At 47.1% G+C, this 26,881-nt stretch overlaps 1 protein-coding gene across 1 annotated transcript; it reads right to left on the bottom strand.

The window, feature by feature from the left end:
• Window positions 1-26,673, bottom strand: CBLC (Cbl proto-oncogene C). Its single transcript, XM_083515902.1, has 11 exons — window positions 25,604-26,673; window positions 21,566-21,712; window positions 18,857-19,013; window positions 16,102-16,223; window positions 11,433-11,570; window positions 10,414-10,501; window positions 9,578-9,709; window positions 4,599-4,781; window positions 4,371-4,493; window positions 1,926-2,081; window positions 1-1,246 (listed from the first exon to the last, which is right to left on the bottom strand). Exons 1-10 carry the CDS (start codon window positions 25,936-25,938, stop codon window positions 1,953-1,955), a joined length of 1,554 nt encoding a protein of 517 aa, XP_083372028.1. The 5' UTR covers window positions 25,939-26,673; the 3' UTR covers window positions 1-1,246; window positions 1,926-1,952.
• Window positions 26,674-26,881: the final 208 nt, after the last annotated feature.

The raw sequence follows: 26,881 nt of genomic DNA, 5'->3' as shown, positions 1-26,881 counted from the left end.
TGAAAGGAGACTCTGGTCGCTTCCAGGCGACCTCTTTATTACACTTTCATCCTGATTTGTTTTCACAAGGTTTGCAAGGAGGTTAGACGACATGTATATTTACCGAGTATACATTCTGATTGGTTTGAGGGGAGTTTGCACAACGTCAGGTCAAGCAATTGTCATCTCACACTTTACAAGGACATTTCCCCCATCATTTTCCTTATTGCAATAAAATCTGATTTGAGGGAAGCAGGTCTGCTGCAAAACAGCAGCCCAATCGTCTTTAGAAGTGCAACCTGAATTTGCGGGCATGAGAATGAATCCCACTTGGAAGCAGCAGTAGTCTGGAAATGCCCTAGAAGTGCACACGTGTGTGTGTGTGTGTGTGTGTGTGTGTGTGTGTGTGTGTACACAAGTTCGAACTTGAAGTTGTGGTATTCTCTGCCTCTATCACTTGAGTGTTGACACCACCTTGTGGATGTGGCTAACACAGCATCCATTCAACCACAAAAAGCATCATGCACACACAGCTAGATTGAAATGCTAACCAAAACTAACTCTTTACCACTCGTAACACAGGCCAGATTCAACCCTGGCCTCAGAAGGTCTGGGAAAAAAATATTGGACCCTTCCTTCTGAGTTTGCTCCCAAAAGGAAAAAACAAGGCATCAGAGCAATTTACAAAAACCAGCAGCCTGCCAAACAATGACGCAGCTAGGCAAGGAATGGGATGTGGCAATGACGGCATGGACACTGTCCAGTCAGAGCCCACGGCATGAGCACCACTGCCATTCTCACAAGGAAAGGAGGAAGTTCTTGTGATGTATCAGCAGGAGTGGGAAATAGCTGCTTCCCAGCAAAGATGCTTTGAGTGCTGAGTGATTTTCTGCTGGCAGGAGTGGCTGTCTGTGTGATGTGGTTTGCGCAGGTTGTGCCGTTCTCCTGGGAAAACCGGTACCCAAGAGTCGCTGAAAAATACAGAGGACCCACTTGGCTCTGTTGCACTGGCTTCCTTTGTCCTTAGCGGGGGGAAGTCCATGCGGTTCAAGGCTGCGAGGCAAAGAGTTGCAAAGGAGCAAGCCCGTCTTTCCTCCTGGGAAAAACAGGGAGCAGCAGAGTGGGTGACAACCAGTGCGATGGAAAGTTCAGTCTTGTGTGGCTGCTGCCCCCAACGGATGCAATCCAGGCTGGCGATGGGATGCCGGAGGCAGAGGGACAGGGGTACCTTCCAGTGGAGCAGATTGTGCGTGGCAGATGGCATCAGCTGTGCAAACACAAAAACGGGTTAGGCGACATCTAGCCTTCTGGCTGCTTCTGTTGGCTCTGGAGAGGGCAGAAGCTTTGGAGTCGGGTAAAGGAGGCGCTGCCTGGCCAGGAGCCCCCTAGAGAGCCAGCGTGGCTTAGTGGTTAGAGTGTTGGACTAGGACCTGGGAGACCAGGGTTCAAAACCCCACGCAGCCATTAATTATATTATATTATTATTATTATTATTATTATTATTATTAATTATTAAAATATATATATACTAAAAAACTGCAGTGGGGCTCCCCCACCCCCTCCTCCAAGCAGCTTGGGGGGGTGTTTCAGCTGCTGCACAACGATCCTGCGAGGTAGCTGAAGCCAGAAGATGGATGCTTACCCAAGGCCACCCATAGCTGGTTGGAACAGGTTCTGCTGAAGGACTCTGTGTAACTTATGAAGCTTGCATCCTTCCACCAATGGACATTGCTCCGATAGCCTTTCGGATTTCTCCCTTCCCTCTTCCCCCCTTTCTCCTCCCACTGTCCTTTTTCATTCTGCTCTTCCATCACTAGGCGGAGCTTTGATTCAGAGCACGGGTCTCATATTCTCCTGTGATATTCATATGCCATCGGCCTAACCTTCCCTCCTCAGTCAATCAACTTCAGTCTCTGGTTGATTAATCTGCTGGCAATCTCTCTTACCGGTCTCCGCTGCCGTCTCAGCCACAATCAGCTCAGCTGCTGCTCCTCAGGAAAGGGCGAAGTTGCCAGGGTGTCCCAGGGCGCTGCTGAAGGGGGGCTGCCCTGGGGGAGACTTGGCAAGGGGCGATGAAGCATCCAGTGGCCAGAGGAGGAGGCCTGGGAAGAGAGTCAAAGAGTTGGCATCAGCTGGCCGCCAGTGATGTCTGGAACTCACAGGCAGGGCCAGATTTAGGTTTGATGAGGCCCTCAGTTAATGAAGGTAATGGGGCCCTTTATATGTCCAGCTGTCCTTTGTCAACAACAAATTGCCACTGCTTTTGGGGTTGAATATATGCTATATGGTAATTTATGGACCTAATAGGTATCTAAAGCCATTTGCACATGTTGCCATCAGGCCATGCAGAATGTAGGCACCCTATATATAGAAATGAGCAAACCAGTGATATATTAGGGAGCAGGCTAGCAGGCGGGGCCCATGACTTACATCATAGGAGCCTTGCAACTCTACAATTCTACGATCCCACGTCCTGGAGTTTACAATACGAGACGATAATCTTTATTGTCATTGTCCCATACAGAACAACGAAATTGAAAAAGTCTACATCAGACATTCAAAAACCAACAAGCCTGCTATCCTAGCTATCCCAGCCTGGTTAGCCCCCTAAAAACTCTGACACCCCGTAATTAAATACAATATACTCCCACAGAGACTATCCTACACTGCGTTTAAAACCAAAATCGCATTTGAATAGAAACTGTTTCTCAGGCGGCTAGTCCTAGTCTTTATAACCCTGGACCTTCTTCCAGAAGGCAGAAGCTGAAAGAGATCATTTCTGGGGTGCGCAAGAGAGTGCTGGGGGAAGCACCCACTCTGGGTTGCAACAAATGCCAGTCGCCACAAATGTGCAATCTGCAGGGGAGAAGCAGCAAGGGGGAGGGTGTGCTTAACCCGCCTCTCCCTGCCACTTTGCAGTTTCCTGGCCTCTTCCCTCATATTCACAGAATGGTTATTGCTTCTGGAAGCCCCTGTTGGAGGGAAAGCTCATTTGGGGGGGGGAATGGTGGGGGGGGGGAAAGGGTAAACTCTCCCCTGCCTGGTGCTTCTTCACTGTAAATTGTTCCTCTCTGCCTCACAGAGGGGAAGAAGAAACTGGAGTCCTCCCTCCCATTTGACAGGCTCTGGGGTTGGATGGTACCCACCAAAGTCATTCAAGCAAACCTTTGCAGACTGTCCAGGACAGGGGTCAGCAAACTTGGGCCTCGGGCCAGTGTCTCCAGCGCCGATTGCGCAGCGGGCCGGAGGGTGGGGGAGGGGGTTGCTCAATGCGTGCGTACACGTTCTTTCCGGTGCACTTACGGGTTGGAGGAGCACCGGAAATAGCTTGTGCGCATGTGCACGGGCCTCCTCCGACCCGGATGTGCACTGGAAATAATGCTTGCGCATGTGCAAATAACACTTGCGCACAAACTATTTCCGGTGCTCCTCCGACCCGTAAGTAAGCAGCCGCACAGCACAGCGCCAGTAAGAGCGGGTGGCAGCAGTGGGCCACGGGCCGGATAAATGAGTCCCTCGGGCCTTATCTGGCCCACGGGCCTTAGTTTGGGGACCCCTGGTCCAGGACATCCTCTGCACCTCCCACTCCACACAAGATGCAAGAATAGCTTGCCGCATGAGGCCAATTGGCCCATCCAGTCCAGCCTCCCGTTCTCACAGTGGTTCTCTTCGGGGAACCCTCTAGCTCAGTGTTTCCCAGACTTGGGTCGCCGGCTGTTTCCGGACTACAACTCCCATCATCCCTAGCTAGCGAGACCAGTCATCAGGGATGATGGGAATTGTAGTCCAAAAAAGCAGCTGGAGGCCAGAGATTGGGAAACACTGAGCTAGCAGAATCCAAGCACCAGAGCCCTCTCCTGTGGTTTCCAGCCACTGGGATTCAGAAGAATTGACGGAAAAACCTAAGGCCAGAAAACGTGGGATTTGTTTCCTCCTTCGGCTTGTGTCCAGCGGTGGAGGCAAGTGTATAGCCCTCATAGTTAAAGGTAAAGGGACCCCTGACCATTAGGTACCTATTTATCTACTTGCACTTTGGCGTGCTTTTGAACTGCTAGGTTGGCAGGAGCAGGGACTGAGCAATGGGAGCTCACCCCGTTGCGGGGATTCGAACTGCCGACCTTCTGATCAGCAAGTCCTAGGCTCTGTGGTTTAACCCCCAGCACCACCCAGCCACCAATAGCCCTCTCTCCTCCATGAATGTGCCCAATCGTCTTTTCAAACCATCCAAGTTGGAGTTCTGCAGTTTAACTATGCACTGCGTAAAGGAAAATGCTCTTTTGCCTATCCTGACTCTTTCAGCATTCAGCTTCACTAGATGCCTCTGAGTTCTGGTGTTGAGAGAGGGAGAGAGAGAGAGAGAGCGCAAAACTTAAGAACTGGGTATCACTCACCTGGTAGTCGGGACTGGGCAGGGGGGTCTTCTTCTGCCTCTTCATGTTTAGCCGAGGTGGCACTGGTGGAGTTTGCAACTTGGGGGTGGCACACGGAGGCGAGACAGCTTTTGCTGCCTGGAGCTGAGGGTTGGTGCAGAAGGGGAAGGGCAGAATTAATCCAGATCTTGCCCCATAAGCTGCACTCCCCACTCCACCCTGCCCGGTATTGCACCTTCTTCTACCGACCTCTTTCTCCTGGCGGATCATGGCCAGTTCCTGAAGCACCACCTCCACATCTTCCAAATCCCCCTCGTCCCCCTCGTCCTCCAGGCTGGCGCTGTCTTCTTTGTAGCTGAAGGCATCAATGAGGATGTCTTCGTGGCCCCAGATCTCCCGGCGACAGAAGGGGCAGGTATGAGCTTCGGAGAGCTAGGGGGCAGAGAAGGCTGCGTTAGAGTTTGCCAGGCTGGTGTCAAGGGCGGCTGTGTTCCCAAAAGGGGAGTTGGGAGGCGGAATCCTGTCCAGGTTGCTGTTAAAGGCGAATCTACATAATTCGCACACAGACCTCCCATGAAATAGGCCCTTTTCTGAATATTGCAGCAAAGTAACATGTACCAAAAATGCTGGGATAATATGCATTTTTTAAATTGCACATATTAGTGAAAATAATGATGGAAATATAGGGTTGTGGAGTTGGAAGGGAGCTTAATAATAATAATAATAATAATAATAATAATAATAATAATAATAGTTTATTATTATTTATAGCCTGCCCATCTGGCTGGGTTTCCCCAGCCACTCTGGGCAGCTCCCAACAGAATTAATGATAATAATAATAATAATAATAATAAGATGATAAAACATCAGACATTAAAACTTCCTTAAACAGGGCTGCCTTCAGATGTCTTCTAAAAGTCAGATAGTTGTTTATTTCCTTGACATCTTATGGGAGGGCATTCCACAGGGCAGGTGCCACCACCAAGAAGGCCCTCTGCCTGGTTTCCTGCAACCTCGCTTCTCGCAGTGAAGGAACAGCCAGAAGGCCCTCGGCGCTGGACCTCAGTGTCCGGGCTGAATGATGGGGGTGGAGACGCTCCTTCATGTATACCGGACCGAGGCTGTTTAGGGCTTTAAAGGTCAGCACCAACACTTTGAATTGTGCTCGGAAATGTACAGGGCCATCTAGCAAGAATCACAGCTAATGTTCCCAAAAATCCACATTATATTAAGGAAAGCTGCATTGTGAAAATGTGCATATTAGGTAGAATTGCATACAAGCAAATTTGGAGAACTTCACATAAAACACTGGTGAATTTTCATGAGTTTTTTGTTTTAAATAAAGCAGTTGTGAATTGGTATGGAAATGAGGGGAACAAGATTTAAGGCTGTAAAATTGAGAAACTGAGAGGAACCGATTCAGCCAGATTTGTGTCCAAAGATTTGTGCCTAACGGTGGCAGGAGAAAGCGCAGCAGCTGATGTGCTCTTGCAACACATGTGAACAGCGTTAAGAACTGGGAACATCAACAAAGTGTTGCTGCATGGAGTCCTGCTGTCCCAGATTCTAATTGCTCCATTTCATTCCCTTGGGTTGTAATTCCTACACTGTCAAGTTAGCATTCCCTGGCTGATGAGGGTACAGAGAGCCAGCATAGTGTAGTGGTTAGGGTTACGGACTAGGACCTGGGAAGGACCAGGGTTCAAATCCCCACTTGGGCATGGAGCTCACTGGGTGACCATTGCCTATCTCAGCCCAGCCTACTTCGCAAGGGTGTTGTGGGGATTAGATGAGGAGGGGGGGCCTCAATAATAATAATTTTATTATTTATACCCCGCCCATCTGTCTGGTTTCCCCTTGAGCTCCTTGGAGAAAGAGGCGGGGAAATATATGCAATAAATAAACAGTAAATACTGAGTAAATACCTTGCCAACAAAAGCCCGTATAGATAAAGCTATGGTTTTCCCAGTAGTGATGTATGGAAGTGAGAGCTGGACCCTAAAGAAGGCTGATCGCCAAAGAATTGATGCTTTTGTATTATGGTGCTGGAGGAGACTCTTGAGAGCCCCATGGACTGCAAGAAGATCCAACCTCTCCATTCTGAAGGAAATCAGCCCTGAGTGCTCACTGGAAGGACAGATCCTGAAGCTGAGGCTCCAATACTTTGGCCACCTCATGAGAAGAGAAGACTCCCTGGAAAAGACCCTGATGTTGGGAAAGATGGAGGGCACAAGGAGAAGGGGACGACAGAGGATGAGATGGTTGGACAGTGTTGTCGAAGCTACCAGCATGAGTTTGACCAAACTGCGGGAGGCAGTGGAAGACAGGGGGGCCTGGCGTGCTCTGGTCCACGGGGTCACGAAGAGTCGGACACGACTAAACAACTAAACAACAACAAAATACTGAGCACGCTCAGTCTTCACTGGGTTGAGTTTTTTGGGTGTTTTCTCTCCTTTATGGCGTTTGTGGTTTCCACTCTCTTTTATCACCCCATGTGAGGCTAGGAGGCAGCGACATGCCCAAATCATGCACCTAAAATTTGTGGTCGTGTGGGAATTTGAACTATGCCGTCCCTCGTTAAAATCTGACTTCCTGACTGTAAGAGACACACGGGCTCCGAGTTGGTTAAAATACGATGGGCTGGAGAATTGGTTTATGCTGCTGAACGATAAGGAGCAGCTTATCTCCGAAATGTGCTGAGGAGAATTAAGAGAGCGAGAGAGATCCTAATGAACTGGCTCATGCAAATGGGCCATTAAGCCTGATGGAACTGATAAATCCAGATGCGTGGCGGATGAACTTGTCAACTCCCTGTACTGCCGTCTCCAGTCTCAAACGATTTTCTTAATGATTTATGGAAGCTTGACGAGCGGTCCGGGGGTTAGATTACAATCTCAGGGCCGTATTTCAAAATGGAGATACGTAGATAGAGATATAAAATGAAGAAGACGCATTTAGAAATAGCAAACCAGGGATGAAGAACCTGCAGCTCTGCAGACGATGGTGGACTACAGATCCCATCATCCCTGACCAGTGACCATGCTGGCTGGGGCTGATGGGAGTCGGAGTCTGGCCACAACTGGAGTTCCCCATCCTTGTACAGTGGCACCTTGGTTCTCAAACGCCTTGGTACTCAAACAACTTGGAACCCAAAAACTGCAAACCCGGAAGTAAGGTTTGCGAACTTTTTTCGGAAGCCGAAGGTGCTCCGTTTTGAGTGTTACGCTGAGGTCTGTGTGTTTCTGCTATTTATTTTGCATTTTTGTTTTTGCGGCTCTCTTTTTGTGACCGTGTGGAACCCAGTTCAGCTACTGATTGATGGACTGTGTGACGGCAGTACATTGTTTATTGCTTCCTTTTTATTGATCAATGGTCTCGTCAGAGAGTAAAATTCATGTTAAATTGCTGTTTTAGGGGGTTGTTTTTAAAAGTCTGGAATGAATTAATCCATTTTGCATTACTTTCTATGGGAAAGTGCACCTTGGTTTTGGAACGCTTTGGTTTTGGAACGGACATCCGGAGCGGATTAAGTTTGAGAACCAAGGTACCACTGTACTGACTGGATGAACACTTAAGCAAGATGTAATCAGTATTATGGGCTGGCTGGAAGCAGAGGAATGGAAGAAGGAACCAGCTGGGGATGTGACAGTTCATCTTGTGGAGCATATCAAGGAAAACAACAACAAGGGGCTCAGCCACACCGTCCAGTCTTATGCCACTTCAAAAGGCATAGCTTCCTCCAAAGAATCCTGGGAACTTTAGTTTGCTTGTCACAGAACGACCTTGCCCTCTGACAGGTTTAACAGCCGGTCCCTCCTCCCAGGGAAGTCTGAGAACTATAGTTCTGGGAGGGGAATGGAGGCCTCCTAACAACTATCAGCACAATTCCCATAGTGATATTTTTTAAAGGTTTGTTAAGGGTGCTGAGAAGGGACGCGGGTGGCGCTGTGGGTTAAACCACAGAGCCTAGGACTTGCCGATCAGAAGGTCGGCGGTTCGAATCCCCGTGACGGGGTGAGCTCCCATTACTCGGTCCCTGCTCCTGCCAACCTAGCAGTTCGAAAGCCCATCAAAGCGCAAGTAGATAAATAGGTACTGCTCCGGCGGGAAGGTAAACGGCATTTCCGTGCGCTGCTCTGGTTCGCCAGAAGCGGCTTAGTCATGCTGGCCACATGACCCGGAAGCTGTACGCCGGCTCCCTCGGCCAATAAAGCGAGATGAGTGCCGCAACCCCAGAGTCGGCCACGACTGGAACTAATGGTCAGGGGTCCCTTTACCTTAAGGGTGCTGAGAGGAGGCCCCTACTCACCTGTTGTTGTTGTTTTTTAGTCATTTAGTCGTGTCCGACTCTCTGTGACCCCCTGGACCAGAGCACGCCAGGCACTCCTGTCTTCCACTGCCTCCCGCAGTTTGGTCAAACTCATGTTAGTAGCTTCGAGAACACTGTCATATTCGCCTACAAAACTAAAATTCCCAGAGTCCCCTGGGGAGAGGGACCGACTGTTAAATCACTCTGAGGAACTGTAGTTTCAGGAAGGGGAATAAACGTCTCCAAACAACCCTCAACACCTTTTACAAACTACAGTTCCCAAGATTCTTCGGAGGGAAGCCAAGACTCTTAAAAGTGGTTCCAGTTACAGATAGGTAGCCGTGTTGGTCTGCCATAGTCAAAATAAAAAAATTCCTTCCAGTAGCACCTTAAAGACCAACTAAGTTAGTTCTTGGTATGAGCTTTCGTGTGCATGCACACTTCTTCAGATGCACTGAAACAGAAGTTGCCAGATCCTTCTATATAGAGAGAAGGCCTTTTCCTGCAAGACCTATTGCAGTCGTTAAGAGTCGTCAACAGGCTCATCTCAGCTATCTGCCAATCTCCCATTCCCACCACCCTTCTGAGTAATACCCCTCCCCACCTTCTCACTATATAGAAGGATCTGGCAACTTCTGTTTCAGTGTATCTGAAGAAGTGTGCATGCACACGAAAGCTCATACCAAGAACTAACTTAGTTGGTCTTTAAGGTGCTACTGGAAGGAATTTTTTTATTCTTAAAAGTGGTGTAATGCTTAACGTGGAATGGCATTAAGAGTGGCTGAGGGTCAAGGAAGGGGTGAGGAGACAGTAAGGTGTTAGTTCACGAGAGAAGCAGCTGCTTGCATAAGGCAGCGAGGCCCAGCCCGGCAGGGCGAAGGGGCAGGTGCCTGGGAAAGGTCAGGGATCGGGCCCTCACCTGCCATGTGTTGAGGCAGCCCCGGCAGAGGAGATGGCCACAAGGCTGGATGCGGACATCTTTGTCGTTCTCGGCGCAGATCTTGCAGAGCTGGAAGGTGGAGCCCACCTGGCAGTAGAGTTCGAACTGCTCCTGTGGGAAAAGCGGAGAATGGGACATGGGATGGTGATTTGAGAGAACAAGAGGCAGCGTCGCCTAATGGTTGGAGCACTGCACTTGGAGACCCATGTTCCAATCCTCACTGAACCCTGAAACTGAGGTCGCTGCCTCTCAGCCTAAACTACCTCACAGGGTTGTTCGCAGGATACATTTGGGAGAGGGGAAAGCTAGGGATAGGCATGCACTGTTTTCCACCAAAGGTCTGGCGAAACGCAACGGTTTTAACCTGCCATTTTAAATGGCAAAGAGGAAGAAAGTGGTGCCAGGCGGATTTCTCCAGGGAGTGGTTGGCCACAAACAAGGTGTCAATACCCAAAAGTCCCCCTATCCTGGGTGGATCTAAACACAGGACCCCCCCCCCGTGCTATAAATGTCAGAAATTAGATCATTTTAACAAAAGATTTAAAAATCTCTATGAAAAATCACATTTTAATTTTTTTCTGCTCTCTGGCACCATCTGGTGTTGTATGTTTATAGCGCATACACATTTCTTTACTAATGTAACTGAGTCCCCAGAAGCTGCACCTAGAAGCTGCAAATATGGGTGCTGGAAACCAGGCATTTGATGAAGGTGGGCGTGCAAGAGTTTTTTATCCTGTTGTCCCTATACTTGGAGCACTTAATTTTAAAGTCTTAGCAACCTGCTCAGGTTGGGGGAAAAGCACAAGAAGACTTACTTGCGAGACCTGGATTCGGTTTTGGGATGACACCTCTGTCAACTCGGCCAGATCCGGATTTGCATTCTTCCCGTCAGCATACAGATAGCTGCAGAAGGGGGATGGGATAGAAATTCAATCCAGGTCTCGCCTGAAGCCGAATTTAACAAATCCGCCCCTTCCCAAAAAAACACCATGTGAACCAAAACACAAAAATGTGTGCAGTTATCTGAATTTTGCTCTGCAGCTCGCTCACCGAACCATGTTTGCAAATTTGCATATATTGGGATGGGGGAAAGTTCGCATAAAAATGAATACACTTTGAGCTTCTTGGACGAAAGGTGGTATAGAAATATAAAGAAATAATATAAATTGGACTAGTGCAATGCGCTCTATGTGGGGCTACCTCTGAAGGTGACCCGGAAACTACAACTAATCCAGAAGGTGGCAGCTAGACTGGTGACTGGGAGCGGCCACCGAAACCACATAACACCGGTCTTGAAAGACCTACATTGGCTCCCAGTATGTTTCCAAGCACAATTCAAAGTGTTGGTGCTGACCTTTAAAGCCCTAAACGGCCTCGGTCTAGTATACCTGAAGGAACGTCTCCACCCCCATAATTCTGTCCAGACACTGAGGTCCAGCTCTGAGGGCCTTCTGGTGGTTCCCTTGCTATGAGAAGCCAAGTTATAGGGAACCAGGCAGAGGGCCTTCTCGGTAGTGGCACCCGCCCTGTGGAATGCCCTCCAATCAGATGTCAAAGAGAACAACAACTACCAGACTTTTAGAAGACATCTGAAGGCAGCCCTGTTTAGGGAAGCTTTTGTTTAATAGATTATTGTATTTTAATATTTTGTTGAAAGCCGCACAGAATGGCTGGGGAAATCCAGCCAGATGGGCGGGGTATAAATAAATTATTATTATTATTATTATTATTATTATTATTATTATTATTATTATTATTATTAAATTAGTAACAATAATAGAACACCCGCAACTCCGGCCCCACCACGTCCCCACCGCCAATCCCCATCACCTACAAGCCCTCCTTGCGTCCATCAATCAGTGCCTGGAAGAGGGGCTTGTTCTGTGGGATGGTTTGCAAGATGCTCCCGTCTTCCGTCACGTAGCCGATGGCCCATTGGCCCAGCCGGGTGCAGCTCAGGCGGAAAATATAGCTGAGATGGAGAGAGATCCAGTTGAGTGATTGGATAAAATTATGGAAGGAAGGCTTAAAATTTACTGCATGTAATGCACTAAAAGAAAATGTGGTGAAAATGATGTATAGATGGTATATTACACCAGTGAAGTTAGCAAAAAATGTATAAAGTCAGTAATAAATGTTGGAAATGTAAGGAAAAAGAGGGAACATTTTATCACATGTGGTGGGAATGTAAAAAGGTGAAATGCTTCTGGGAGATGATAGATAATGAGTTGAAAAAAATGTTGAAATATACATTTATAAAGAAACCAGAAGCATTTCTCTTGGGTATTGTGGGAAAGGAAATAAATGGAAAGGAATGTAAGCTTTTTCTATATGCAGTAACAGCAGCAAGAATACTATTGGCCCAAAAATGTAAGCAAGAAGAATTACCAACGATGGAAGAATGGAGGATGGAATTAATGGACTATGCGGAACTTGATAAACTAATGGGAAGGATCCAAAACCGGCGGGACCAGAAGTTTATTGAGGACTGGAGTAAATTTATGGATTATTTGAAAAGTATTTGTGATGACCAGACGACGTTTGTAGGTTTGCAAGAAGTTCTGTGAGGAATAATATTAGAAATATTGCAAAAATGGAGACGGAGACGTGATATGTTAAGAGATGTAAAGGTAATATTAAGTTAGGAAATGCGTAAGAAGTGATTAAGACGGAGGATTATCAGAGGTGCTGATGGAAGTCCAATAAGAATGTATTTGTGATAAATTGTGTGGTATGTTTTATAATTTTGTATGTTAAAAACCAATAAAATAAAAAAAGAGATGGAGAGAGATCCAGTGAGAGGTCAATAGGGTGGCAATACAGCAGTAAGAACTGGCGGCACAAACGGAATGGCGGTTCTCAAACTGGGGTGGAAGAGACCTGGAAGGGAGTGGATTGGGGAGTTTCACAGAGGGAGGCGATCTAGAAGCATTTTTAGCTGGGAGCATTTAAGCGGTAGCTGGCGGGGGGGGGGGCGTTGGCTGGCATCTGCTAGGGGTCCTCAGAAAACTCCCTGATACCAAGTCAGAGCCTTTGTCCATCTAGCTCAGTGCTGCGCAAACTGTGCGGCAGAAGGTCTGCAGGACCTCTCTGGGGGGAAAGGAGCATGGCTCAGTGGTTAGGGCAACTGCCTTGCAGATTTCAGCATATGACACCGATCCTGGTCCGACCGCACTGGCTGCCAATTAGTTTCCGGGCCCAATTCAAAGTGCTGGTTTTGACCTATAAAGCCTTAAAAGGCTTAGGACCGCAATATCTCAAGGACCTCCTCTTTCCATATGAACCTACCCGGACCCTGGGATCATCTTTCAAGGCCCTTCTTCATGTGCCTCCGCCTCGAGAGGTTCGGAGGGTGGCAACACAAGAACAGGGCCTTCTCTGCAGTGGCTCCCTGTCTGTGGAAGGCTCTCCCCAGGGAAGTTCACCTGGCGCCTTCATTTTATACCTTTAGGTGCCAGGCGAAAATGTTCCTTTTTAATCAGGCCTTTGGCTGATCTGACTGACATCCTACGCCCTTTTAAAATGTGGGTTTTTTGGGGGGGGGCGTTGTTTTTATTTTGATTATATATTTTGGGCTTTTGTATTTTGATTTTGTTCTTTGAATTGCCCTGAGGACCTCTGGGTATAGGGCAGAATAATAATAGTAATAATAATATTAATAATATTAATAAAAATAATAATAATAAGGAGTTGCCCCTGGATGAAATGCAAAACAGCCGCTGCCAATCAGTGTAGACAATGCTAGATGGATCAATGTTCCAATTTGATTTAAGGAAATTTTCCTGTGTTCCAAGTAGTAGTCTACCTGGAGCTGCCACAAACTGAACCTGGGACTTTTGACTTGCAAAGAAGGTGCTCTAACCACTGAGCAGTAATGTCCTTGCTTGGGGTTGGACAGCCACACCTCGTCCTCCTCCCTTTGCTCGCTGAAGGTGCCTCGGCTGTCAAGGGATTCCAGAGCAAGGCAGGATTTTAGATTTGGGCAATTAGAGCACATTGTTGTTTAGTTGTTTAGTCATGTCCGACTCTTTGTGACCCCATGGACCAGAGCACACCAGGCACTCCTGTCTTCCACTGCCTCCCGCAGCTTGGTCAAACTCATGCTGGTAGCTTCGTGAACACTGTCCAACCATCTCGTCCTCTGGCGTCCCCTTCTCCTTGTGCCTTCAATCTTTCCTAACACCAGGGTCTTTTCTAGGGAGTCTTCTCTTCTCATGAGGTAGCCAAAGTCTTGGAGCCTCAGCTTCAGGATCTGTCCTTCCAGTGAGCACTCAGGGCTGATTTCCTTCAGAATGGAGAGGTTTGATCTTCTTGCAGTCCATGGGACTCTCAAGAGTCTCCTCCAGCACCATAATTCAAAAGCATCAATTATTCAGCGATCAGCCTTTTTATGGTCCAGCTCTCACTTCCATACATCACTACTGGGAAAACTGTCCATCTTGGGTGCCCTGCTTGGCATAGTTCATAGCTTCTCTGAGTTATTCAAGCCCCTTCGCCACGGCAAGGCAGTGATCCATGAAGAGGTACAGCACATTAGATTTGGGCAATTAGAGCACATTTGGGCAATCTGTCGCCCCAATGCAATTAATCCACCACCACCGGTCCCCAAACCCCCAAAACAACACTGGACTTTTGAGGTTAAGGAAAGCAACGAGGAAAAATGCAAGATGAATGAACGATCAGCAGGAAATAGTGTCAATATCTCACAAATTGTGTAAATATCCCACAAAGAGCCCAGGAATGCACACAATGTGGAGTTATTGAAACCTTAAGTTGCATTTTCCTCGATGTGACAGAACTTGCTCTGCATTATCTCAAACCCCAAACCTCTTGTGTTTTCCAGTGTTCCTAAACGGTTAGCTTGGGAGCATAAAGAACCACAACTCCTCAGTGTTGCTTCTGCATCTTCTCTCCAGGGGGACCCTAGGAGCCCATCCTCAGTGGCCGACTCATCCATAGCTGTCAACTTACAGAGTTGAAAATAAGGGACCAGCAGCCTCAAAAATAAGGGACCAGCAGCCTCAAAAATAAGGGACCAGCAGCCTCAAAAATAAGGGATCAGCAGCCAAATTAAGTGATTTTCAGAGCACAGGTATGTTCAACTTCTGAGCCCCTCCCAGCCAAAGGCAAAAAGCCCAGCCAGCAGCCAAATGAAGCCTCAAGCGGTGGTTCCCATAGCGCAGCAACCCAGCAAAGGGGATGCAGCAAGGAAAACAACCGTCACCTCTCCGCTGGGAAGCGCTGAGCAAAGGCGAGTCCCCAGGCAACGCGGCCAATTTGATTGGCACAAGGCAAGCAAGCTCCACCCCCCAGTCGTTCTTAGAGTCCTTATTGGGTGAGCAACGCAGCCAAGCAACACAGTTGTAGCCTCCCTCCTCCCTGGCCGGCAGGGAGGGAGGGAGAGGAGCTGCTTCCTTTGAAACCCAGGACATTTAAGGGACATCATCAATAAAAGACAGCAGCGGGACACAGCGCTGGGATAAGGGACTTTCCCGGCAAATAAGGGACGGTTGATAGCTATGGACTCATCTCCTTTCACTCAGATTGGTTCCAATCAGCACAAAGGATAAGACTTCTTAGTGGTTAGAAATCTCCCCATTCATTCTGGCTGAGCGCCTCCAGGAAGCTAGAGGCAGGGACCCCATTGCAGACATAGAAATGGGACCTTGGCCCTCCCATGACCCCAGACCACTACACCTCGGCCCACCAGCGTATCAGGAATGAATGCTGAAATATGTTGAAATATACATTTTTTAAAAAACCAGAAACATTTTTACTTGGTATTATAGGTCAGGACATTAATAGGCAAGATGTTAAATTGTTTTTATATGCAACAACTGCGGCAAGAGTATTGTTAGCCCAGAAATGGAAACAAGAAGAAATTCCGACGAAAGAAGAATGGCAGACGAAATTAATAGACTATGCAGAATTCGACAAAATGACAGGAAGGGTTCGAAACCTGCGGGACCAGAGATTTACAGAAGATTGGAAGAAGTATATGAATTATTTGAAGAGCAACTGTAATGAACAAATTACGCTAGTAGGACTACAAGAAGTTTTGTAAGGAGAAATATACGAAGTGTTACAGAGTAGAAAAAGATAGAGATATTGGTTATGAGTTTGAAATGTAATAGGGAAGATAAGAAATGCACACTGAGAGATTAGATTGGAAAATATTCAGACAGGATTGATGGAAGTCAAAAATTTGAATAATATGTAAAAGTATGTTTAATTACTGTTGAAAATGATATGTTAAAAAACCAATAAAAATTATTTATATATATATATATATGGAATGAATGCGGGAAAGACGCTCCTTATTGTATAACTGCCCCATAAACAAACTGGAACAAAGGCTTGAGAAAGAACGGAGCTGGTCTAACCGCCGCATACACTTTGTGCAAGCGAACCAGAATAAAAACTGGAGGGTCCTTGAGAAAACCAGTTCTTAAGTGAGGCGAGGAGGCCTGCTTGGGTAGAACCACTGGGGGGCGCCATCTTACCTGCCGGGCTTATTGGTGTAAGCCTGCAGGCGTGCCTTCACTTCGTCGTAGGTGAGGAAAGCCATGTATCCTGGGTGCGTGACCGCGAGGTACGTCCAGTTCTTGAGCAATGTCGGCCAAGGCTGCAGGGGAGGGAGCAGAGAGAGGCATCAGCAAGCAGTCGGGAGCCATTATAAATGTAAGAGAGGGGGGTGGAGGACCTGTTTCAGCCTGAGGGCCAAATCCCCTTCTGGATAAAGCTTCCAGGGGCCGTATGCCGGTGGTGGGTGGGGCCATGGGCAAAGTGGGCAGAGCAACAGATGCAAATTTCCCCTTCTGGAGTAGGCTTCTATCTACACACACATAGTCCTCCGTCCAGGTATTATTAAGGGGCAAAAGCACTCACAGAGGATGCAAAGCAGGGAGTGTGACTAGGGAGGAGGAGCAGCCCTGAAAGAGGTAACAATAATTCGTTACAGAATTAGGGATAAAAATTTATGAGTAGAGGTAAGTTTATGTTAGTCCCTAGTCGGATTTGGCGTGGAAGTCTTAGTTTCAATCATTGAAGAGAAGTCAGAAGTCAGATTCGACGTGAAGGTCTTAGTTTCAAACATAGAGCAGAAGTCAGAAGTCAATTATGGATTAGAAACCAGGACAGGGCCCTGTTTCGATGTATTCACCTTCATCAGCAGGAAGTATCAAATATTACATGAAAATTCATTTAAATTCTAAATTATCATAAATCGTAAAACAGTCATAAATTATAAAACAGTATTATATAACATTTGGTTCCTTCCCCAATTTTTAAAGGGCCGTGTAAGTTTATAACAGGATATATTTATCCGAAAGTCTTCAAACTTACCTCTACTCATAAACTTGTATTCCTAATTCTGTAGCGAATTATTGTGTTATACATATCTTTATGAGTTTGACTTTGTAATCTCTGTTAGAGTTTGTAATCTCTATTTGAGTTTGTAATCTTTGTCAGAATACATACTTTTGAATGGATTAGTTTTTGTTACTATTGACTATTGATCTGTGGGCAGGGACCACTCCCACTACTGAAACTTACATTGGCCCGAGTTCTTGGTGTGCTTTTTTCTCGCCATCTCAGAATGCAGGACACAGTATTTGGGAGGCAGGGCAAACTGACTTGCAGGAAGCTTTCGGCGAGAGCTTTGCAAATGGGTCAGAGGGCTGCCGGCTCCACCTGACAAACAACCGGCTGCCTCCTCCACGACATCCGTCCCCCCCCTTCCTCCACACCCCTCCATGGAAGATCTTTGTCTTGTGTGCGCCGTTTGCGTTTTTCGCGCCTCTTGCAAGGAGAGCTGCTGACCACAGGGCAGGATGTGGCTGGTGTGCGTCCATCGCTCGCTCAAGGCTGCCATGCGTGGGTGGTGATAGCAGAGGGGGGTCAGCAGGGGTGGGCGAGGAGCCAAAGTTTCCATCTCTTGGCTCGGTTTAATTTCGCAAAGGTGCAGGGAGGAAGTGCGTTCAGGTTGTTTTTTAAAGCAAAAACACCTCCCCTCACTGAACAGGCAACACAATAGAATATATGGGCCATGTTCCCTCTAACAGCAAACTTGGGGGGTGTTGCATGACAACGGGAAATGGAGAAAAAATAGGACCACCAAGAGCAGTTTTCCTAAAATTAGCCCTGGCGTTCCTCTGATTCATATCATCAGCCCCCATTTTCCGTGTTTGCACCCCCTAAATTCCCATTCTGGATTTTTAAAAAATATATATACCATTATATTATTGTCTTCTTGGTTTTATAATGTTTTTTTTGTTTTGTTTCACTATCGTACACCATTTGGAGTTTGGCTTTTTTAAAATGCTAAGCAGTTTATAAATGCTTTAAAATAAAACAAATACATTTCAGTGCCCAAGTATTCCGACATTGCTTATTTTGAATGTGAGGAGTCAAAGGAGAGCAAAACGTTTCATTTTCAGCGTTAAGCTTCCTCCCCCCTGTCCAGGGAGGGATAACAGATATCCATGTTAAGAGTGTTTGTTTTTATTTCATAGGCTTTCTATTATATCAAAAGCCTGGAATGTATTACTGCTGTCTACACCCTCCACACCCAATTCTTTGTCCCTGCTTCAATATTTTGCAAAATGACCTGCACCTGAGAGTGGATGCCAGGCCAAGACTGGCCCACAGAAGGAAGAAGCCACAGCCAAAGAAGATGAAGAAGATTGGTAAAATAATCTACTGAACTATTCAGGACATATTAGACAATATGAAACCCAAAAGGATATTGGTTTTTTCCTTTCTTTTTTTTAAACAAGGGAAATGTTTAAAGCATAACCTCGTGAGCTTTGTGTATAGGTTCTTACATTAGTTGAACTTTTAAAAGTCACTTGTAATAAGATGAACAAGGTTAAAAAATTAGATTATTAAGAATGTAAGATTTTAAGGACGTGCATGAGTAAGAGTAAAATAATGGAACCAGGAGGGGGAGTGGAGGGTAGTCAATTAAGATTTATGGTTGAAATTGTTAATTGTGAATATTATTATTGGGTTTTTTATTGTTTTTATTTTTGGAAAATTAATAAAATGTTATAAAAAAAGATATTTCACAAAACGATGATTCCATTTTGCGTTTGATTTTGTATTTTGATAAAGCAGTAAATAAATATAAAATAAACAGATTTCCGTTTTCCCTCCCCTAGTATTCCGATTTTGCTTCTTTTGAAGGTGAAGAGGGCAAGAAGTTTCGTTTTCAGGGTTAAAACCAACTCCCGGGTCCCACCAACTCCCCAGGTGTACCTGAAAGAGGCGGGTGAAAATGTCAAACTCGAATACGGAGATGTGCCCATTGCAGGTGAGGTCGATGGTGGATCTCAGGGCTAAGGCCATTGGGCCGGGATCCACAGGGTGGACCCGATCGAGTCCTTCCCGAAATTCAGACCAGGATACGAGGCTCCTGCAGAGAAACGAAAGGGTGAGGCCAAATTCAGAGTAAGGAGGGTCACTGGCTGTTAAGTTGTGGATGAACATATCAGACAACACAGCGATTCTTCAAACAGCTCTTGTTTATTCACAGGCCAGGACAGAACTGAACTGAAGGGTTCAGTCAGCCTGCTTATATAGAGCACCAATACAACGTTACTGTAACAACTTTCTAAAACTATCCAATCACTGAACGTCACTTTCGATCCCTTATTTGCATAACTATCTACAGTATCCCCCCCCCCGCTGGCCCAGGGTGAGAACTTCACTGGCCAATTGGAACATGCCCAGACGAGGGCAACCAGGGGTAGCAAGAGAATGAATGAAACACCATTCATTCAAAGCACTACGAAGCCACTTTCATAGACATGGCTTCCCCCCAAAGAATTCTGGGAGCCACAGACTGTGGAGGGAGCTACAATCCCCAGAGTGGTTTAGCATTCAATCCCTCCTCACAAGGAAACTCTGGGAACTGTAGGTCTGTGAGGAGAACTGGGGTTCTCCTAAAACAGTGGTTCTCAACCTGTGGGTCCCCAGATGTTGTTGGACTACAACTCCCATCATCCCTAAGCTCTGGCCTTGCCAGCTAGGGATGATGGGAGTTGTAGTCCAACAAAATCTGGGGACCCTCAGGTTGAGAAAGGCTAAAAACTCCCAGAGCCCTTAAGGAACTACAGCTCCCAGGATTCTTTGGGGGGAAGCCATGACTGTTTAAAGTGGCGTTGCGGTGCTTTAAAATTGAATGATGCCAAGGATGGTTGATGGGTATTTAAAATTCTGCAGTTCACAATTTCTCCCCTAAAGGACGTCAGAAAACGTCATCAAAATCTAATAACAAACTTGCACAACAACTCAATAACAGGTCTGATTTCTGAAGGGCTTTGCTGGCCTTGTGAAAATGACCCAGCACACGGATTTATATCTCTAAGATTCTGCCCCATAGGGCTCAACAACAAGAACAACAAAAATCAAGTTGGGCCCCAGAGTTTCAAATTGGGACCCACTGGCTGGCCCCGAGTCTCAAAGTTGCTGGGCCTGACTTGCCCTGCCCATGCATGAAGTCTTGGGTTTGCAATTTGGGGAGAGGGGAGACTGCCTGCTGGGGGGTGGTCAGGCTGGGGAGGCCCCCTAGATTTAGAGGCCCTAGGCTTCAGCCTACTTAGCCCATACATAAATCCGGCACTGCTCCATATTGCTCAGTTGTTGGGTTTGTTTGCAGATATATTCTGCAATATAAAGGTAAAGGTAAAGGGACCCCTGACCATTAGGTCCAGTTGCGGACGACTCTGGGGTTGCGGCGCTCATCTCGCTGTATTGACTGAGGGAGCCTGCGTACAGCTTCCGGGTCATGTGGCCAGCATGACTAAGCCGCTTCTGGCGAACCAGAGCAGCGCACGGAAACGCCGTTTACCTTCCCGCCAGAGCAGTACCTATTTATCTACTTGCACTTTGACGTGCTTTCAAACTGCTAGGTTGGCAGGAGCAGGGACTGAGCAATGGGAGCTCACCCCATCGTGGGGATTCAAACTGCCGTCCTTCCGTTCGGCAAGCCCTAGGCTCTGTGGTTTAGACCACAGCATCACCCATGTCCCAGTATATTAATAGTGAAAGAACAATTAAGAAGAAGTATATTAATAGTGAAATAATTATTAAGCTCTAACTTAAAATGATTTTTATTCATAACAAACTTAATAATGTAAACCCATTGGCATTTGGCAATAACAAAAGTTCCTTTAGAAACACAATTTACAAAGACTTACAATCTAGTCTCAAGAAACTTACTATAACTTGTAATAATGATAGGTGTAATATATGATGCAAACTATTAATAATTATAAATACTAGAACGTAGGCGCCCTATATATAGAAATGAGCAAACCAGTGATATTTTAGGGATTAGGCTAGCAGGCGGGGCCCATTTCTTACATCATAGGTGCCTACACAACACAAAAAATGTTGCTGTATGTAGGTTTTATTTGGGTTTTTTTTGTCTTATATTTTGGAAATGTACATCCAGGTTTTTTCCCCTTTAATTTTTTGGAGGCCCCCCAAGATTGTGGGGCCCTAAGCTATAGCTTGTTTAGCTTATACGGGTGGCGCTGTGGGTTAAACCACAGAGCCTAGGACTTGCCGATCAGAAGGTCGGCGGTTCAAATCCCCGCGACGGGGTGAGCGCCCTTTGCTCAGTCCCTGCTCCTGCCAACCTAGCAGTTTGAAAGCACACCAGTACAAGTAGATAAATAGGTACCTCTCCGGCGGGAAGACAAACAGGGTTTCCGTGCGCTGCTCTGGTTCGCCAGAACCGGCTTAGTCATGCTGACCACATGACCCGGAAGCTGTACGCCGGCTCCCTCGGCCAGTAAAGTGAGATAAGTGCCGCAACCCCAGAGTCGGCCACGACTGGACCTAATGGTCAGGGGTCCCTTTACCTTTTTAAATCCGGCACTGGTGTGTTGAAGTAGAAAGAGTAGCATGTTTGGGTGTGCTGTTGTACCAAGCCCAAGCGACCCGCAGGGGGGGTCCTACCTTGAACCCCACGTCTCCCTCCAGAAGGTCTGGGCCTCGGGCTTGCTGAGCTGGTAGGTGCTGCCGCGATCTTGTCCGTCGGGGAACAAAGCCTGCAGTTCGGCCAACATGTGGCTAAAGATCAGGGACAGCTTGGTGAGATTCCTCCTGCAGCAAGAGAAGGGGAAGTGGGGAAGGCCAGTCAATCAATCAATCACTCACAACTGGCCTTAGCTGTAGGCACAAATGATAATCATTTACCAGCGGTGCCCGGGGAAGCAATTTTTACAAGCACACGCAACACAACGAAGAATCGGCACAGCAGGTGTGAAATATAAAGCTATTTCCTGCTTCTCACAATACAGCGGTACCTCAGGTTAAGAACTTAATTCGTTCCGGAGGTCCGTTCTTAACCTGAAGCTATTCTTAACCTGAGGTACCACTTTAGCTAATGGGGCTTCCTGCTGCCGCCACACGATTTCTGTTCTCCTCCTGAAGCAAAGTTCTTAATCCAAGGTACTATTTCTAGGTTAGCGGAGTCTGTAACCTGAAGCGTCTGTAACCCGAGGTACCACTGTAATTTATCTGAAATAAATGTTGGCGGTTGTGGGCTCTCCTTCACTGGAGGTTTGTAAGCAGAGGCTGGATGGCCCCCTCTCATGCATACTTCAGTCGATATCCCTGCATTGCAGGGGGTTGGACTAGATGACCCTCGGGGTCCCTTCCCGCTCTGTAGTCCTATTATTCCAATTGCCCCCCAATTGACTCATAGTCTTGAAAGCCGTTCAGAAATACGCCATTCATAAAAACCACGCTGTGCAGCAATCAGCCGCATGTTGCTAATAATAGAATTCAACAGCACCGGCTTTGAACGGATTTCCCTTCAGGTTTCACGACAGCAAAGCTTCACCGGTTGGATTTCGAACTGTGCCTCTGTCAAAGCCACGACTGGGACAGAAGAAGCAACCTTGCAGTCAGGCATTAGGGCTTGTTTTTTTGCGTGGGACAGGGGGGAAATGTGGAAAATATACGGGTTGTCGTTTAACAGCAGAACAGGCAGAAATATAACAGGTGAAGCGCTTTCCTCCTCGATGCCTCTGGGGCTTGTGCATTAGGTTTATGTGGCGGTGGGAAAGGCTGGGTGGGTGGCTTCAGCGGGGTCCAAACAGGGTTGCCGAACGGCCAGGAAAAAAGCCAGGCCTGGCCTGCTCCTGTTCCTTTCACAGCAGGCTGCCATGAGGGAATGAGACAAAGGGACATTATCTGCAGATTGCTGTAGATCAAAAGGCTGCAGCTCATGGGTTCAAAAGGCAGCAAGAAACTTTTATTCATAAGGTCCAATTGTGGCCTTATAAAACAGGAGGGGAGAGGCCCTGGTTACTAAGCAACCGGCTGATAAATGAGGAAACAGAGCTCACTCTGGCCGCAGGTGGATGGGTGGGGAAAAAATGGCCAACTCTGTTCTCTTTCACCTGCTCCTGTGCTGCTATCAGTCCCGTGATCTGCACACCTTAGCACGAAATAATTCCCTGATGAATTTTGCAGTCAAGTTGTTAAACCAGCCGGAGGCTGTACACTTCTGAAAGGAATCGTGGGAACTGTAGCTCACCTCCCCCAAAAAACTACAATTCCCAGCACCCTTAAGAAATCGCAGTTCCCAGGATTCTTTGGTTGTGTGTGTGAAAATGTAAATGCACACAGCCCGCCATCCCCCCCCCATTCACCACCTTGGTTGCCATTTCTGCCAAAGCATCTAAATTAAAATTCGTCAGCGCCCCTCTTGGAGGGAGAATTTTTTAAAAATGCATCCCCCCTTAAATGATTGGATTTAAGATATGTACAAAAACTCAGTATGCACGAACAGGTTGCGTGCAAACCTAGGCATGCCATGAACAAATTTAACGATATTTGGATTTCGTTTTTATAAATACCATAAGGTCTGGTTAACTACAATAAGAATTTCTCCTCTCTTTTTTTGGTAATGTACACAATATTTGTTGTTGTCCTGCTTTGTTTTCTACATGGGTACTATTTCATGCTTCTTTTTTGCGTCTTACTTTACCCTGTGCACTCACAATTTTGTACTTTTCTTGTTTTTCAGTGAATAATATAAAAACAAAAAACCACCACTCCTCCACTCCTTCTTGCATATAAGGCTCATAGGTCCAAGATTTCCTTCTGTTCTGCCTTCTCAGGATTTACAGGCGCAGTCCAGATTCTCCTGACCTGGTGTTCAAAAATGTCTTCTATGTAGGCACAGAAATGTGTCACCTCTGCTTACCCTGGTTGCAATGTTTCACAGCCTAAGACAGCCCCAGGGACTAAATGATATTGATCTACCCCAGCTTTCGAGGTGTACCTGATTTTAAATTAACCACAGCCCTTATTGCAATTTTTAATCCAGGACTTTCACACCTGAGATGCGTGCTTTCAAGGCCCACCCTATTCCCGTGATTGCAATCTGCTTTAAGCGTTTTTTATTTTAAATTGCTGTATCCCACCTGGGAGCTGCTGGTGAAGGGAAGGTAATAAATGTAATAATTATTACTAGCAAAAATGATAATTGCCCGTGTTTTACCACGGCAGAAACTCAGTTTCCCTTAACAGCTGCCGTGTGGCAGGCAGGAATCCAACAGATGCAGCTTTTTCTTGAACTTGTGCTGCTTGGAACAAACTGCCCTGGTCATATTGTTCAGTAGAATACGAGAATTGTAGAGTTGGAAGGGACCACGAGGGTCATCTAGTCTAACCCCGTGCAATGCAGGAATCTTTCGCCCAACGTGGGGCTCGAACCCACAATCCTGAGATTAAGAGTCTCATGCTCTACCTATTGAGCCAAAGCCAGGTTGTTATTTCATAGGGTTTTTGCCATGAAAGAAGCTGGCAATAGAAACAGTGTTGCCTTATCCCAGAGCACCAGCAGGGTTGCTAGTTTGTAAAACTCCTTCTGGCCAGAAACCTGGGCTTTAGCCAGGCAGAAACCTAACAGGTGTAGCCTTCCACCAGCATGCTTGCAACCTGGGAAGGAAGGGAGGCGAAAAGTGTGCCCTTGCATCTAGATCTGGGGGAGCCACTGGGGTGATCTCTAGATGTTGCTGAATGACAGCTGCCGCCAGCCCTGACCATTGGGCATGCTGGCTGGTGCTGATGGGAGCTGCAGTTCAGAAATGCCAGATTAATCCATACTTTGGGGTGGTGATCTTTAGCTTTGTCAAATTGGAGGGACCCCACAGCACTAACTATTTCCCCAAAATGTGTGCTATTCTGTCAGAAAACAGAAATAATGAACTTTCGCATTTGCAAGCTCACAAGCCGGCTGAAACATAATTGGGCAGCACCATACCCTCCAAGCTTTCTCTGATGAAAACAGGGACATCCTATTCAACAACAACATTTATACTCTGCCCATCTGACAGGGTTGCCCCAGGCACTCTGGGTGGCTTCCAACATATATGAAAACATAACAAAACATTAAAAAACCTTCCCTATACAGGACTGCCTTCAGATGTCTTCTGAAAGTTGTATATTTACTTATCTCCTTGCCTGGGGGAATCACATAACTTCATACCCTACAACATTTCTCCGATGAAAATAGGGATGTCCTAAGGAAAAGCGGGGCATTCTGGGATCAAATCAGAAACCGGGACATCTTCTCTAAATCTGGGACTGTCCCTGGGAAATGGGGACACTTGGCTAGCCTGCAATATTTGAAAACATAGCTTATTATTGTTGTTGTTTTAGAGACCCTGCACAATCGGAGGCCCTAAAGCATCATAAGAGTTTTGCTTGCTCGCAAATCCAGCGCTGGCGACCACCCTTGTCCCAGAAAATGGTGGCAGCCTAGCAAGATGTTGCAGAACCTAGGATAGTTCTATTGGCAAAGCGTGAGACTCTTAATATCAGGGTCGTGGGCCCTAGCCCCACGTTGAGGAAAAAATTCCTGCGTTGCAGGGGTTTGGACGAGATGAGGCTTGTGGTCCCTTCCAACGCGACAATTCTATGATTTTACTATCCGCCCTCTTTAACGTGCAAAGATTTGACCCGTTTCTTGACGTTTACCTGGCAGCCGAGCCCTCCTGGAAGATTTGCTCCTTCTCCCTCTTGAAGAGCCTGGTGGCTTGCTTGATCTTCTCCAGCAGGTTGGCGAGGAAGACCCGAAAGTAGGTTTCTTCCCAGAGCTGGGCCAAACCTGCCCCGTAGTGTTCCCGAACAAGCCTGAGGTGTTGGTGCGTCTGGGGCAGGAGGTAGGGCAGGTGTGGGGGGCTGTTGCGGAGGCCCAGGCGAGGCTGCCCCACCAGGTGCTGCAACTTCGCCAAGCCTTGCAGAGCTTTCTCTAGAGTGCGATGGGCCGAAATCCAGCGAGGCAGCCGGGACGGCCCGGGAAGCGTCTCCATGGCAGTCGAGGGGAGGAAAGGAATTGGAGAAAGGCGAGGCCCAGCCTTTGCCGGAGTTCCCCAGTGCCAGCCTCGGAGCCAGGCTAGCAGGTTTCTGAGCGGGCACTGCCTTGCGTCACCCAGAAAAGCAGGGAGGAAGGAGGAAAGTTAGAGAAATAAAAAGAGCCAAAGAGCAGGGCTGAGACGTGGAGGGGAGGAAAAAAACTCTGACAAACCCCTGAAAAGGAAACAACAAACAGCGCCGGAGAGCGAGCGAGGCCTTGACAACACACCACAGGGCTGGCCACAACACACAGGGGAGAGTTTTGCAGCAGGAGTGGACAAGCTCATGCCTGCGCTGAGCAGGCTTGTTCGTCTGCCTCAGGGCATCACACACCCACCCTCAGCACCCCCCCACACACATGTAAAAGTGCTCCGGTTATTCACCTCCTGCTGCCACTGAATATTTACTGGCTGCATATTGTGCACTGGGCGTTGTTGCGCAGGCCGCAGCAGGGGTGCGGCAGCTCTCTCTCTCCCCCCAGGGCCGCATTCGCTCCCGCGCAAGCTTCCGAGGGCCGCGTGCATACCCTCTGACATTTCTCCGGTGGAAATAAGGGATGTCCCTGAGAGGAAACGCAACACGAAAAGTGAATAATTGGAATGGGCCATATTTCAAGAACACCTTAAAAAGTACACGAGTAATGTGAATCTCCTGGCAGACGCAGAATGGATCTTGAAAACGTATAGCAAAAATTGTATAGAAAACAATATAGGGAAGTAGAATAACAAAAATGAAATGCGTATAGATAAACAAATTACAAAACAATGCAATAAATGTTCACGGTGTGTTGATGTTGGGTTTGTATATAAGTAAATTTTTGTATTGTATGTACAGTGGTACCTTGGGTTACAGACGCTTCAGGTTACAGACGCTTCAGGTTACAGACTCCGCTAACCCAGA

This window comes from Podarcis liolepis, assembly GCF_965112155.1.
Source record: "Podarcis liolepis genome assembly, chromosome: 7".
NCBI classification, from domain to species: Eukaryota; Metazoa; Chordata; class Lepidosauria; order Squamata; family Lacertidae; genus Podarcis; species Podarcis liolepis.
Note: the sequence above shows the minus strand (reverse complement) of the source record. Positions and strands in the feature narration are given on the sequence as shown.

Coding starts and splice junctions, on each gene's coding strand:
- CBLC (XM_083515902.1), bottom strand. CDS start 25,938: ATGGAGACGCTTCCCGGGCCGTCCCGGCTGCCTCGCTGGATTTCGGCC. Junction 4,782..9,577: donor GCTGCCTCAACACATGGCAG/GTGAGGGCCCGA, acceptor TCTGCCCCCTAG/CTCTCCGAAGCTCATACCTG. Junction 4,494..4,598: donor TGATCCGCCAGGAGAAAGAG/GTCGGTAGAAGA, acceptor ACCAACCCTCAG/CTCCAGGCAGCAAAAGCTGT.